The 15,164-nt window shown below is 41.2% G+C and overlaps 1 protein-coding gene across 1 annotated transcript in view; it reads left to right on the top strand.

The window, feature by feature from the left end:
- Nucleotides 1-1,336: 1,336 nt before the first annotated feature.
- Nucleotides 1,337-15,164, top strand: part of GNAQ (G protein subunit alpha q) — a 268,792-nt gene continuing 254,964 nt past the window's right edge. The window contains exon 1 of the mRNA XM_016157640.2: nucleotides 1,337-2,000. Within this exon, the coding sequence (XP_016013126.1) occupies nucleotides 1,865-2,000 (136 nt within the window). The 5' untranslated portion in view covers nucleotides 1,337-1,864. The remainder of the gene's footprint in view (nucleotides 2,001-15,164) is intronic.

The raw sequence follows: 15,164 nt of genomic DNA on the forward strand, positions 1-15,164 counted from the left end.
TTGTAGCTATTAAACCACATAAAACCTGAATGAGCACTGTTTTGTTTTGTTTGGCCATTAACGGTCTTATAACACAACGAAATATGCAAATATTTTTAAGTACGAAGGCCTAATGGAGTGGAAAAGCAAAATAATAGAAAAAATTTGTTGGGGGCGATCTTGGTTTTCCCATTTTTCTATTTTTTTCTTTTTCTTTTCTTCCACATTATTTTGCATTTTCCCAGCAGTCATCCGTAATTCAGTCTCGGTAAAGAAAAGTAAATTCGATTACTTGGCAGTTAAACATCCTGTGCCTCCTCAAAAATGAGGACAGCGTCTAAAAAACAAAAACGTCAATGGAATGAAAAGTTGGAAGCTATCAAAAAGCGCTTGCAAACTTGGGCATCTTCATTTTTTTCTGCTCAAGATTTAGATTTAAATGTCCAGTAACTTTGCAGACAGTTTCGCTTATTAATTCCCGCACCCCCACCCCCCAAGGGAACCAGTGACAATTGCTTCTTCCTAGTCGCACTCCACGACTGTATCTGATTTTCTACTACTGAACTGAGACCACAGGTGACGAGAGATACTTTCTAACCAAATGGCGTTTTAGAAATAGGAACGCAAAAGAATACAGAAGTGGCTGCAGAGCAGCCCCGCGAGGGGATCGGAGCAGTCCGGGAGCTGGGAGAGCGAGCGCCGCGGCCGCCGGCGGGGCGCTGGGCAGGGTGTGCGCGGGGGCAGCCCGTGCAGGAGCTCGCGGGGCCGAAGCCCGCGGCTTCCCGGAGGGCCGAGGCCGCGTACCGGGCTCGGTGGGCTGAAAGGCAGGCAGAGTCCGCCATATTCCTGCTTTACCACGCCCGGGCGGCCGGCAGCGGCAGGTTGGCGGCGGCCCCGGCTGCACCACTGGGACCCGCCCCCACCCCCGCCGGGGGCGGCCGTGACCGCTTCGCCCGCGGGCCCCGCAGAGGGCGCGGGAGCAGGAGGCGCCCGCAGAGCCCGAGGGGCCGGCCCAACCCGGGAGCAGCGCGCGCGCGGCGGCTGCGAGCCCAGGAGAGCCTTCCAGGAGGGGCCGGGCGGCACCGCCTCCCGCTCCCTCCTCCCGCGCCCTCCTCCCTCCTCCTTCTGCGCCCTCCTCCCTCCTCCTCCTCCTCCTCCCGCCGCCGCTGCCGCCGCCGCCGCCTCCCTCCCGGATCTGTGCTCCAGTTCAGAGAAAGAAGAAAATGTGTGTGTGTGGCGAGGGGGAGGGCGCGCACTGAGCAGCCGTTCCGCGCCTGGCAATTGGGGCCGGGGGTGGGCGCCTGGCGGAGGCGGAGGCGGAGGCGGAGGCGGCGGGGCGCGCGGCGGCCGGGCGAGCGGTGGGCGCGGGCAGGGCGGAGGGCGCCCGGCAGCCGTGTCAGGCGGCGGCGGGGGGCGGGCACGCCGGGCGCAGAGAGCCGTCGGCGGCCGCTCGCTGCGGGGACGCCCCGGTGGATGTGCTCTCGCCGCCAGGCGCAGGGCTTAGGGGAACGGCGGCGGCGGCGGCGCGGGGGGCGAGGCGGGCCACCCGTTCCTGGGGAAGGAAGCTCGAGCGTCTGAGCAAGGCCGGGTGCGGCGGCCTTTCCTCGCGCGCCCCCCGAACCAGCTCCCGCGCCCGCCTCCCGCGCCCGTCTCGCTCCGGCCGGCGGCCCCAGCCGTCCGCTCCTGCCGCACTCCCGGCCCACCTGGTGGCCCCGGCCCTGGCCGCGGCCCCCGCGGCTGTTCCCCGAGCTCGTCCCGGACGCGCGCCCGGGCGGCGGGGGCTCGGCGGCCACCGCTGCCTCGGGGGAGCGAGGGCGGGAGGGTGTGTGTGCGCGCGTGTGAGCAGGGGGTGCCGGCGGGGCTGCAGCGGAGGCACTTTGGAAGAATGACTCTGGAGTCCATCATGGCGTGCTGCCTGAGCGAGGAGGCCAAGGAAGCCCGGCGGATCAACGACGAGATCGAGAGACAGCTCCGCAGGGACAAGCGGGACGCCCGCCGGGAGCTCAAGCTGCTGCTGCTGGGTGAGTATCGCCCGGGGCCGGCCTTCGCGGGCCCTGCCGCCGGGCCTCGGCGCCCCCTGCCCGCCACCCCGGAACACCCAGGGCAGTTGCCCCTTGCGGCCCCCGCCCCCGGGCGCCGGCCGCTGGTACCTACCCTCCCCCGGCGCGCCCCCGACCACTACCCGCACCCATAGGGGCGCGCGTGCGCGCGCGTGTGTACACACACACACACACACACACACACACTCACGCACACGCACACGCACATCACACGCAGAGGGGTCGGGCTGCCCTGCCCCCGGCCTCGGCGTATGCCTTTTGAGTATTTTTGAGTACTGTGCATTCGGCGTGCGCGTTTATCTGCCGTGCGTCTGATAAATGACAAATCCCTTTCGGGGGGCCAAGGGGGTAGCAGACGGGTTGAACTTAGTGTTGTGGCCACGGCGCCCCGTGGGGTGGTGGAGTGGGGAGCTGTGTATGTATGGCCCGAGGGTGACGAGCGGAGCCAGGGCACGTTGGGGGATGGCGTGTGGTGGGGTGGTCAGTGTGTATCGATTATCAGTGCATTTTGGGGTCAGGAGGAAACGGTGGGACGGTGGGCAGAGTCGCGACTGGATTTCCCAAGGAGTGATGATGAGGGACCGAGTGGTTGGTCCTCTAAAGAAAGGAAGCTCGTGTACTGGGGGTGGGGGCGGGGAGGCAAGCCCAAATGTGTCACACAAGGGCTGTTCTGTAGTCACCAGACCACCAAAAGGAGGGACCCCAGAAGAGTTTTTTGACCAGGTGGGTGGTGACAGCCGTGTTTCTCGTCTGCACCATTCCTTCCAGATAAAGACGAGGGATGGGGAAGCGTTGTGCTGTGTGGTTGTTGACAGCGGTGGGTATCTTTTGTTTAATGAGGCAACCCAGATGTAGGCCTGAATTCACAATAGTTACTATTGAAAACCAGTGTAGCCTCTCAATTACTCTAATGGAAACAAATAGAAACCTTTTGTTTAAAACGGACAGCAATTCCAATATCTTCGGAATCTGGGCTAGAAGGAAAACGGGAAGTATACAGCAAAAATATTTCCCTTTAATCTTTTTTTTTTTTTTAATCCTCAACATTCTTCCTTAACACTACGTTAGCAAGAGAATGCTCGTTCTCAATTAGGAATTTTTTCGATTTTTATCTGTGAGAGAATGTTCAGAATCAATGAATGATCAGGGTTCCTATACAAGCTAGTGTGACATAACTCTAAGCTATTGTGGTAGGAAAGCAAACAGCTTTGCAGTAACAGGCCTGAAAAATGTCTGCACTTGTGTTTAGGATATTTGCGTGCATAATAAATACGTTTCTCATACATTTCTGGAAGAAAATAATGTATTGTCAATTAGGATTTGCGAAACATGCATTTTCTTTCTTGAGCATTCCATCTCCTGGTTCAAGGAATCAATTGCCTTTTCGACTGAATTGCTTATGTACACGGTCATTTACAGGAAGGAACAAAATATAATCACACATAGTTACAAATGGTTAATTCACATGCCATGCTTCATGTCTTCATTTTGAAACTAGGTTAGATAGATGTGCACATGTTTATAAAGAACAGAAGGCAAAGTGCTGGATAAGAGAGGTGGGCTTTAGGAAATGAAAGCAGGGGAGGGAAAGCTGCAATGGGAAAATGAAGATCTTTTTATTTTATTTTTATTCTCATTTTGGGTTACTTCTAATGGCTGCAAACATGTAGTTGAACATATTCTGAATTACTAGGACTGAGAAAAAAAAATCAGAGGGCAGGAGAAATGTATAGAGTGTTTAAGTGCACAGTTAAGGGAAAAGCATGTGTTTTAGAAAGACTTAAGAACAGTTTTTCTTTTTCCCCGTTTACAATCTTGTTTCTCTTTAGCTGTAAATCTGGTGTTTGAGGTCTCTCAAGCCATCCCTATTGCCTGCAGTGTGACAGCTCTGGGTTCCTAGCATCTGTAAGTTAGAGCTCCGGGGTTTCGGCTGTCTGAGGGCCTAGTTTTCAATGTCTAGGAGAAGGACTTTTGGGGAAATACACATATATGAATCCTTAATTGCATACCATGTATTTAAATAACATACCGTGCTTTAAAAAATGAAGTTGGAGATAATTTTATGGGGGAAAAACTAAAACAATTTTACTAATAAAGTGGTGGTGTGGCGATATATATATATATATATATATATATATATATAATTTTTTTTTCTCTTATTAGATAGTTGAGTAGGTTTTAATACAGCTCCCCCCAGCCCCCAAATATGGCCTGTTAGGAGTGATAGAAAAGTATGGCTTTCATTTAGCAGCTACAGTCAGAAGTAACATTTAAAAATTATTCAACTTTCTTTTAGAAATACGATGCCTAGATATCATATAAGATTTGCCACAGCTTCATGTTCTGGGTATGTTGTTTAGTAGCATAATTACTACAATACCTAGGTATTTATATAGTAAATGCTATATGCAGAACATAGATCTGTGTGTGTGAATGGACATGTGATTGATTTCACAGTTTTTTGAGTCTAGGAGAGAATTGGTTGATTCGAACAAGGGAAGGTTAGGGAAGAGTTCCCTTTAAGGAACTTCTGACGTGCTGCTTCGATGAGTCTTCTGGTTCCTTCATTCATTTAAGTGATAGCTGTCTAAAGGAGGTTACAAGATGTATCCTTTCATGATTCAGTGATTCAATATTTTTAATTACTTTATTTAAATTGAAGAATCACTCATTTAAATTCAATTTTGAGCAAATTATTCTCAAAGTAAATTTTAGTTCAAGGCATGACGTCATTTTAATGGAAATGGATTTATCTGTCAGGGGACCCTTGCATTTGTCCCTGTAATTATTTAATTTTATATATTAATAATATGGAGAAATTAGAAAGGGAAAATAGTGATTACCTGCCTGTTGAAAGTATGGCACTAAAATTTGGGCTAGTTTGATTCACATGCAGCAGTTATGCCAATGTGTTTGAAATTCTACAGTAACATATATTGTGATTTTTTTCTTTTTTAAAAATGAACCCAGAAACCTGTCACCATAAAATATCATATTTAATTTTGAATTATTTTCTTGTTTCCTTTAACTAATTCGTTCTCCGAATTCATTTAGTGTTTCTTTTCTTTCACACCACAAGGAAAACTTTATATTCTACATACATATGCAAGAGACTACTTTCTTAATAAACTTGGTTGAAATTTTTGTGTACTTTTTAGGTGTAAAGAACATTATATTTCCTTTAACTAATTAATATTCATGAATATTAAATAAATGTTATTTTTGGTGGTACATAGGTCACACTATTTAACACAATGTCTTTAAGTCTGTGCTTCCAGTCACAGATAGTCATGCTGAAATGTTTTCAATTCCTTGAAGATAAAATTTTTTTCCTATTCTGAGTTTACATGTTTTTGAAATCTTTACTCTTCAGATCTGAATCATCATTAGAAAGGTTTACCAAACCATTTTTATTGATTGGATTCCACATTTTGAAAACAAGGCATAGTTTAGGCCAGTCTTAATGGAACAATGTATGATCTTGATCTTCTAAATGAATTACATATGCGATTGTAGATTTTCTTTCTATTCTAGACTGGAGGTTAGAGGAGTCTATTACTATTAAATCCCAGCATCTAGCACAATATCTAATTCATAGAATGTTCATAGCAAGTATTCGTTGAATGAGTAAATTTATTTAATGACCTTCCTGATGGAAATTAGGACCATAAAAAAAATGAGGAAATTAGAGTGACATGGTGATATGTAATGTTTTTAACCTGTGGCAGATAAAATAATTATATTTTAAAAATTTTATGTAATTCTTCAAGCCAATTGAATAGAAATGTATTCTAGGATGGAAAGTGCTAATATAGACACAATATCACATATTGAGCTAGTGTATCACAGTTCCATGCTGGGTGCATTTTGGAATGATAACAGTCATGCTTTAAGTATGAAAGTTGAAAGCAAAAAAAATAAAAAAAAAAAGAAACCATTCTATATCTTGATTACTTTTTATCGTGTAGACGCTAATTTAACCCTACTATCTTTTTGCTGTACATTTTCCTTCACTGGAGTGAATTTTTAAATTCTCTAGAGTACAGGCGGTGAGTGAATAAATTTTTATGATTTACTTATCAGTGGTAGGAGAAACAGTGATTGAATACAGAATTTTAGGAATTGCAGGTAGAACATTTTTAATTTGAGAGCTGTACATTTGTACTGAAAACTGTACAGTTATATGCAGGAAGACTCATGGAAGGCATGGAATGCTCTGGCAAATTTAAACTGTATGGAGAGGTCATTCTTACAGGTCTGGATAAAAGCACCCATCCCTCTACTGCTGGGTAGAGTTCACTGGAGTAAGAATGGGGATGTTGATTGCCTGAATTAACCTAGAAGTTAGTAATGTCTAGGATGGCCACCAGAACCACAGGATGAAAGCACCCCTCTAAGCCCTAATAACAGAGTCTCCCTGGAAGTACCAAAATACGGTGTTTATGAGGCTCTTTTAAGGCCAAAACAGTGTATATTTAACCCTTGGAAGCTTCTCTTTGAGCTTCTGAGGATTGAATATATTTCTAAATGTCAGGATTTATTTAGATGCATTTCCTTTCCTTTCCTTTTTTTTTTTTTTAAAAAAAAACAAAATACTTATTCTTTATAACAGAAGATTGAAGTGGGAACATCCTTATTCAAATCAAAACTATGGCTCTGACTGTGTAACAAAGGCTTTCAGGGTAGGATTTTTGCATTGAACCATATAAATTCATTGTCTATATCTGCCATATTAACTGTCAATCCTGTACTTATATGTTATTCCTTTATTTAGGAGCTTTGAGACAAATGAAAACCCTACTGAACAGTGAAATTATCTTGTGTATATTGCTTAAGTATTTTTTTTCCCACATAAGTTTAGAAAGGAGAACCAGAGAATAATTGAGTAGCCATTTTGTATATTACAAATAAATTTGATAGCCTTTTTTTCATTAAAAAGCAAACAAACCCAGCTGCACTTTATAAGAGATAGCTTATGTTTGATTTTTAGAGATGTCTATTAAATGTAGTTATTATTTTTATTACAGATGAATTTTTAAGGACCTGAAACAGCTTTTGCAGTTATGAAGCTGCGTGGCTATGCTAAACTTAGCAGAAAAAAGGAACAGATTTTTCTTCATGATCCAAGCAAACTTATACTTGAAAAGAAATGAGCAAGATTTTTCAAGGATGATTTTGTTCTAGCATTTATAGTAATTTTTCTTTGAGGAGAGGTTATTCTATTGATTTTAATAGAAATGTTGATTGGGTATTAGAGATGTGAAAGTAGGGAGCTCAAAGGCTACATCTTGAAAGAGGGAGAAGCCATTTTAAGAAGGTTAGGATTGCTTTCTCTCTAAGAACAGGGAGGGAATCTGTTTTCTCCAGACTCTCTGTTTTAGGTTGAGGGAAATACAAGTATTTGTAACAACAAATTTAAAGTCTAATTTCCTAGTTGAAGGGGAGGGCAGTAACATTTTTCAAAAGGAAACTTTTATAATGGCTTTTAAAGCAATGTTAAGATCTTTGCAGAAATAATTTTAGGGAAGGGTGAAATAGCAATAGAAGGTAAAACGTGTGATTGTTGGTAATTAAAAATCTGTGGCAGTAACTGACTACAGTAAACAGTGAATGTTTTCTCTTGTTCTTCCGAATGGAGCAACATGAAAGAAAGAACTATTATCAGGCTCAAACACTATTTTGTGTGAACAGCTGTTGCTAATTAAATTATAGGAAGTAGTTCGACAGTCACCTTTGAATTTGTTACGTTACTGATATGTAAAAATCTGTCTGATTTCTCATTTAACATGCAGAAAGAAAAAAAAAAAAGACCTAAACATACTGTTGAAAGTGAGTTCATAAATACTAGGTGGTCATGAATCTGGACTTTACAAACAAAAGTTAACATCCATATTGTGATTCTGAGAACGGAAAACTGAATTCATTAAATAGGTCTGGGATTGACCTTTATACCTAATCATAATTTCAGAAGTCAGCGCAGAATATTTTGTTAAAAGCCTTTATGGTTCAATTTTAAGAACAATATGACTATTAATTTAAAATAAAGTTATAAAGAGATTATAAATTTATTCAACACACATGCTAGTTATTGGAAATAAACATTTCCTCTACTTTTTTTTTTTCCCCTCCCTACCCGGCATACCATAGGAAAGAACAGCTGCATATAGAATGCTGGTCAAATGAACAGATATTAAGCACTTATTATGCACAAGATAATGTGCTACATGAGACGCTCCTTATTTCTTTTTTGCCAACAGGAAAGGCTAAGAGCTCTGTTCACAGTTCTTGTTTCACAGTTGATGCCTTTGGACTGACATGTTCTTCTGGGTGTTATCCTTCCTGGCTTTGACTTTTCTATTGGCTCTTAATACAAAGAAAAAGACAAAATAATCTGAAGGTCATTGTGGAAGCTTTCCGGGTATTACACAACTGGGGAAAGCAGATGATCTTGAGAATTTGAACTCCTGGGTAATATATGTATTACTTCCTTGGAAGTATCATTTCTTTGCCTTTGACTATGAGAAACTAAATGACCAATTGCCCTGGGTTTCTAACTAAATTGGTAGCTCCATGATGGCAAAGATAGTTACTCTTCTTTCTTTGTATCTCAGTGTAGCACAATGTCTTGCTCCATTTATAATGATGATTCTGTTGTCAGTAACAGGGAGGGGGTGGGCGGCTCGGAGTGGGTGCAGAGTGGGCAGCTGGACTCCCAGAAGAAAGCAGAGGAGTTGGAAGAAATGAATTTAAACTTCTTGCTTGCTTCTAATGGTATCATCCATATGTTCACCATTTGCCACTCTTATCTGCTGTTTTGTGGGCCACCTGGGGCACACAGTAAAGGGAATTCTGTTTTAAAGACAAAATCAAAGTCTTCTTTGTCTCTATACCTGCTTCTCTTCCATTCTCTAGTGAAAATGATTCAGTTGAACATTCTCCAATTTTTTTCAGGTTGAAAAGCCAATAGTGCTTATCAAGCAGTTTGAATGGAGAACTGTTACACATAAGTCCTTTGAAATTTGAAAATTCCACGTACCTTTATTACAAAATTAATCTTGCGTTGTGAGCCATTTGATGTTTCAAGGAAGTGTTTAATGGATTGTGGTGTGGTTAGGAACGGGAATGGTATTAATGCCATTATATTCCTGACACCTCACAGAAGGGAACAATAATTGATCCACAAATTCAAGAAAAAGAGCTAGAGTGAAACTTCTTGGCTCTGTTGCAGGAAGTGGATACTGATGTTTAGAAACATACTCATGTCTATTTCTAAAAAGATAGCCTCTGTTTTTCCCTTTGGAGAACAGAAATTATGAATTAATTGCATCTTCCCAGAATTTGACGTTTTCTTTTTGTGATCACTGTCACTTGTGAAAAAGAACGAAATAGCATTTTTTTTCTTTGTGTGTGTGTGTTTTTTTTAATGTTTTAAATAGTCTTTCTTTCATGTTTTTAATTTTTTCTTTTTTATGTTTCCTTTTGCTGAACAGGCAGGCAGCAGGGCGGTGTCTCCATATATTTCCCCATGACTGCAGTAGACTGGTTGTAGATAGAAATGCTTCAATGTCTTATCCATTCATTATTCAGTCTTCCACTATTTTCTATAGTTACCACCCCACACTTCCCGCTTCCCGAAAAAAACCCTTCAATGTGAATACTACTCACCTCCATTTGCTCTTTCATCACAGCTTCTTTAAACAAATGCTAGGAGAGTTTCCTTAGACTCTCTGGTATGTGCCTCTCTTTACAATTTAGGGAACTTGTAAGTTGGTGCTTTCAACCATCATGTGGCTGTGAGCTGTGAGGGGAAGTTTGGTGCTTTACTACATTAAAAGAAAGACACTTGTGCATATGCCTTTGGGAGATGATTAACTTTCTTCATGCAACGCTTAGGTCCACAAAACCAAGTACCTTGTCATTGAACAAAATGTATAATTCTCCTTCTTTTTCCAGAGGGCGGGGATCATGATTACCAGCAGAGAGTTAGTGAGCCAGTGCTAGATAATCTATCATAGGTCACTGGGTTTTAAAATAAGATGCAGTGCATTTGCTAGAAGGGGAGAAGGTGCCGTAGACTTGTATTGAGTAATAGTGTGTGTTCCTCATTTAATGATTTGAACATCCTCATCTCAGTTATTTGAGAGCCTTAAAACATCTAAGTGTATTTCCATACAGATAGGGAGGAATGCATCAGCAGGGCCTTTGCTTTTGTTACAGTCTGAGTGGGTTTTTTTTTTTTTTTTTTTTTAAAGGTGAAGATACAACGATATTTTCTTGCCGTTTAAATTGATATTTTAGGACCTATGCTTTTCAGAGCTTTCATTATACCATACTTTTTTTTTCTTCAGATGGCAAATGCAGTTTTCCTTTTGTCCTAAAGAGCTGACCCATTTCCTGTGACTTGTTCTAATAATACAGGATGACTTTAATTCTTGTTCCTAGTTTGCCCTTAAAAGAATGTCAGAATACCTGTTAAGCGTTTAACTCTCTTGTCGTTCTAACATTTTTGAAAATTGGTAAATCATGCAAAAACAATGGAAGAGTGGTTTTGTGAAGGTTTATTCAGCTAAAGAATTAAATACTCCAAATGAGTCGGCATAGTGGTTTCGATATGTGTATTTTTTCTAAAACCTGCAAGGCGGTCAAATTCTCCTTCCCTATCTTTCTAAACTAACATGAGGGTGTTTGGTTTGTTTGTTCCTTAACTGTTTCTATAGAAACCTGTAAAATGGAGAGATTGTACTAAATCTAAGGGCAGTCTGAACTTTGGAACTTTCTCTGCTTCCCCTCTGCAGCTTTGGTATCTCAGCCCATTTCTGCTCAAACTCATCCCTGGACAGGGGGCCTGAGCACCAGCCTTCTCCAGGAGTGATGGGCATTGCTAGGCCTGGTGGGCTCTCCTAGCCACCCTCACTGCCCTCTCTCCTTGATAGTAACTCCAAGCGCCCTGGGGAAGAGTTGTGCAAAGAGGGCTGAGTGAGGGGGAGGCATTAGCGTGTCTGTCCAGAGCTGCCCCTCCTGCTGCCTGGCATGCTGCTGATAGTTTCACCGCCTTCACAGGGAATGGTATCAAAAGCCTCCTGTCATATCAGCATGGGTCTCTTGCTTCCTGCAGGAAGGGCAACATCCTGGGAGGCACAGAGGTGGAGCTTGAGAGGATCAGTGTTCCAGCACCGCCCTGCTCAGGCCTCAGTGTTTTCTTAGAGACCCTTAGGCAGCTACCTGTGACTTACTACTATTTATTTTTTATTCGTTTATTGCTTCATTGGACTTTAAGCAACGCGTTTCATTTGCTTACAAAGAATCTCTGCTGCCCAAGCTATTTCTGCCAGTTTCAGCGAGAGCAGGTTGGCCATTTGGGCCTGGGCACTTGGAGTGTCTCATACACCTTACTGGAGCACATTTGGCGTACTGCTTTGTATTTGGATCCAGTAGGTCCCTTTTCCAGGGACTTCCAGGAAAAGATTTAAAAGTAACCCTTGGATAGACCATTTGTGTCCTTTTTTCTATTACTATGTGCTTTATCGTACACATTTTTTCCCCCTTGGCTTTCATTGAAGTCAGGAAAACATAATGATGGACATAACCGTAACATGAAGTAAGGATTTTCATAAATTTTTATTTTTAAAAATTACATATATATGTATATTTACATTTTGCTGTGGCTTCTGAACTGCCTAGACATGGTCTGAGAAACTTTTTTTTTTTTTTTAGGCGAAGCAACCCTTGGTTGACCTCACAGATTGCAAGGACCTTGTCAACTTCCAATCCCTTATTTTTTTATTTTGTACACCTATAGCACTTGGTCTTCCTAGGTAGTTAGTCTCCCATCATGCTTAGCTTCCGAGATCAGATGAGATCGGGCTTGTTCAGGGTGGCATGGCCATAGTCTCTGAGAAACTTTAAGAAACAACTTCCTATGTCTCTTGACTGCTTTCTGGAGAAGGGGCTCTATGATAGAGAAAGAAACAGACTCTCACTCATGTTCTTCCTAATCAAAGAGCTACGTTATGACAAGACCCAGTTCCACTGGAGGTGCCAGGCAGGTGTTTGACATTCTTCAACCTCTACTGTGCTCCTGGCCCATGGCCTTCTCATTATCATATCAGCTTCAGGCTCACTTACATCGATTTCAGATTTGGAGTTGGACAGGTGCAGGGGAAAAGGAGAACAGTCACAGGTGAAGGAGAGTAATGGGGGATCTTCTGGGGGGCTTGGCAATACAGAAGGAGTCATTGCTAGTAGGAGTGATGGTAGCCATTTACCCTCTAGGTTCTGGAGGGAAGCAAAGGGGATTAAAGAAGAGGTGCCCTGTGTGTTGGCTTGGTGTCTTTGATCAGGAAGAGCCAGGCCAGTGCAGCTTCCTCTTGTCAGCTCCACTGTCCTGCTGCATTTATCATTATCACATCTAACCTGCCCTTCTTCTCCCACATCGTGGGTTGGTAGATGAGCAAGTGTAGAAATCTGGGTTGTATGGAAGGAATTTTTGTTGTATGCACTCTCTCCTGTCCTTTTGTTCCCAGAGGTGGTTAGATAGACTAAGCCCAGATCTCACATTAAGCAGTGTCCTGAGAAAACTCATTCACATATTAAAAGAAAATTTACAACATGGCTCCTCCATGTTTGTTTGTTTGTTTGTTTGTTTTCTATCAGCCATTTAAGGTGATAGAAATACGTCTAATACTATATTGAGAACTCTGCTAATTTGGTGATAGGTTATTAGAATGCCTCTTAAGAGATCCTTGTCTAGGAAGCCTGCTTTCACCTAGCTGGCTTCTGCCTTCAATAGGGCAACTTTCAGTTGCCCAAGGAAATAAGTAGACGAGTAGTATGAGATATTCTTGCCAAGTGGAGTTATACTCAGGTAAAGGCATGTGATGCAGGCGTACTTTGTAGACATTGCGGGTTTGGTTCCCGATCATAGTAATAAAGCGAGTATTGCAATAAAGAAAGTCGTAATCTTTTCTGGGAGGATCTCGCCTTCAATTTGTAAAAAAACACATCTGTGAAGCACAGTAAAACAAAGTACAATAAAATGAGATATGCCTGTTTAGAAATAATTTGCAAATTTTATCTGAGAAAGGCTCTTGTCTATTGGCTATGTTCTCTTACGAGCTGTTCACTTTCTGGGCTATCACATCCAAGCCCCAGAAGTAGACTTTCTTCTCAGATTATTCAATGTCCCGGAAGCCTACTTCCAGTTATGAACCAACATTCAAAATATGCTACATTCATCCATGATAGGTTTAACTTAGGATTTCTTGATTCATATGTAGGCTGAATGAGAATGTACTTGAAGTCAATCTCTGTTGTTGTTCCCAGTGATTTCCTAATGGGTCAAGAACTAATGAATTATGATTACACTGGTTTCTCTTGGAGCCAGGCTTGGATTGGACATAGATTCTGGAGATGGAAAGACGATGTATTCATTGGATGTCCTCTTTGAACATTCTAGTTTCCCTTATGCGTTCGTTGGGTCACCAGCTAAGATGTTATCCAAAGCACATTAGAAATAACTGTGGAGTACATAGTATCGTAATAATGAATTCCATAAGTTTCCCATCTTCTGTGAGAGAGGATACCTAACCTGTATATTGCTAGATCATTTTCAAGTGGACAATTTGTATTTCCCTATCCATACAATTCTTGGCAAAGGGGTTACATTTTAATGGAGGAAATCACAGGACTTTATTAATATTTCTTTAGGGAAATTTTGACTCCAAATATATTTTAATGAAAATCATCAGCTATGCCTTTTGAGAAATGAATTTTCTATAGGGCTTTCCACTCCAGGCCATGCTTACTATGGGAACAGAGATTCTTGTTTAGGGTTTTTCCTTCACAAAGTCTATCTGTGAATTGCCACTTGAATTACAATGTATCCTTCCCAGAATTAATTAATGCATCATACATCCCTAGTACTGAATCGCAGGGTCACACAGTGATTTATATTTTTTATTTAAAATATTCTTTTATATATCATGTATCTTCAAGCAGTATGCTACTGCTTGAATTTACATTGTACTGTATTCTCTTTTGGTGATGAAATAAGGGAGAGCATTCGAGCTATATATCCTCTGGTGGTTTGGTTGCTTTCTAAAATAATAAAAACATCTAATAATGAGAAAAACTATTCTATTTAATAGACAAAGTTTGAGTCAAGAAGTGTTTATTTTCTTCTACTTAAGAATTTTCTTACATTCTCAAGAAATACATTATTCTCATGTTGACTTTTGAAAGAATGACAGCCCATTCTATGTTAATAACATTTTTTTCTGTTTAGAGTGATTTTGACATTTTAGAAATAATGTAATAATTTTTATACAGTTTGGAAAAAAAGGTTTAAAACATTCATAAATTTATCCAAAATGTACCAATCTAACATAAATATGATTTTTTGACATATTCTTTTCTAGTCTTTTATTTTTACATGTTTCTTGCATAGGTCTAATTATACTATACAGTTTAACATGTACATATTTTCTTGGTTATATAGACTTCATGTTAATATTTATAATTGCTATGTAACATTCTGTTAGAGCATATGTATTGATTTGCTTTCTCTTTCTCTTTCGGACATTCAGATTTATCCCAGTGTTTCCATTTTCAAAATAATGCCATGATGAAGTTCTTGATGGAGATAGCGTTTTTTTTAAACACACACACACACACACACACACACACACACACACACACACTTTTGTTAGAATAGATTAATAGACATGTTATTGCCAAGTCAGAGGATAGGAAAAATTTCATGGCTCTTGATTAGACACACCTAACATTTTCTGAAATGATTGTATACAATTTGCAATATCATGAGCAATATTGAGAAGTATCAATAAGTAGACAAAATGGTAATTTTATAATTATAAATTTTCATTTATTTGATCACTAACGAGAATGATCATTTTCTCATATTCATTTCTAGTTGAATTTCTTATTTTGTAAGTTGTCTTTTCATTTCCTTTTTGCCTGTTTATGAGTTCAGAACGTACAAATGAAACAAGCCTTTTTCATATTTATTGCAAATAGTCTCAGTCGCTTTTTTTCTTTTTCTTTGTTTTGTATTATTTAATATAGAATTTTTTAATTACTTCGATTCCAAATCATTTTTTTATGTTT

This window comes from Rousettus aegyptiacus, unplaced genomic scaffold (assembly GCF_014176215.1).
Source record: "Rousettus aegyptiacus isolate mRouAeg1 unplaced genomic scaffold, mRouAeg1.p scaffold_m13_p_3, whole genome shotgun sequence".
In the NCBI taxonomy this organism is placed as follows: domain Eukaryota; kingdom Metazoa; phylum Chordata; class Mammalia; order Chiroptera; family Pteropodidae; genus Rousettus; species Rousettus aegyptiacus.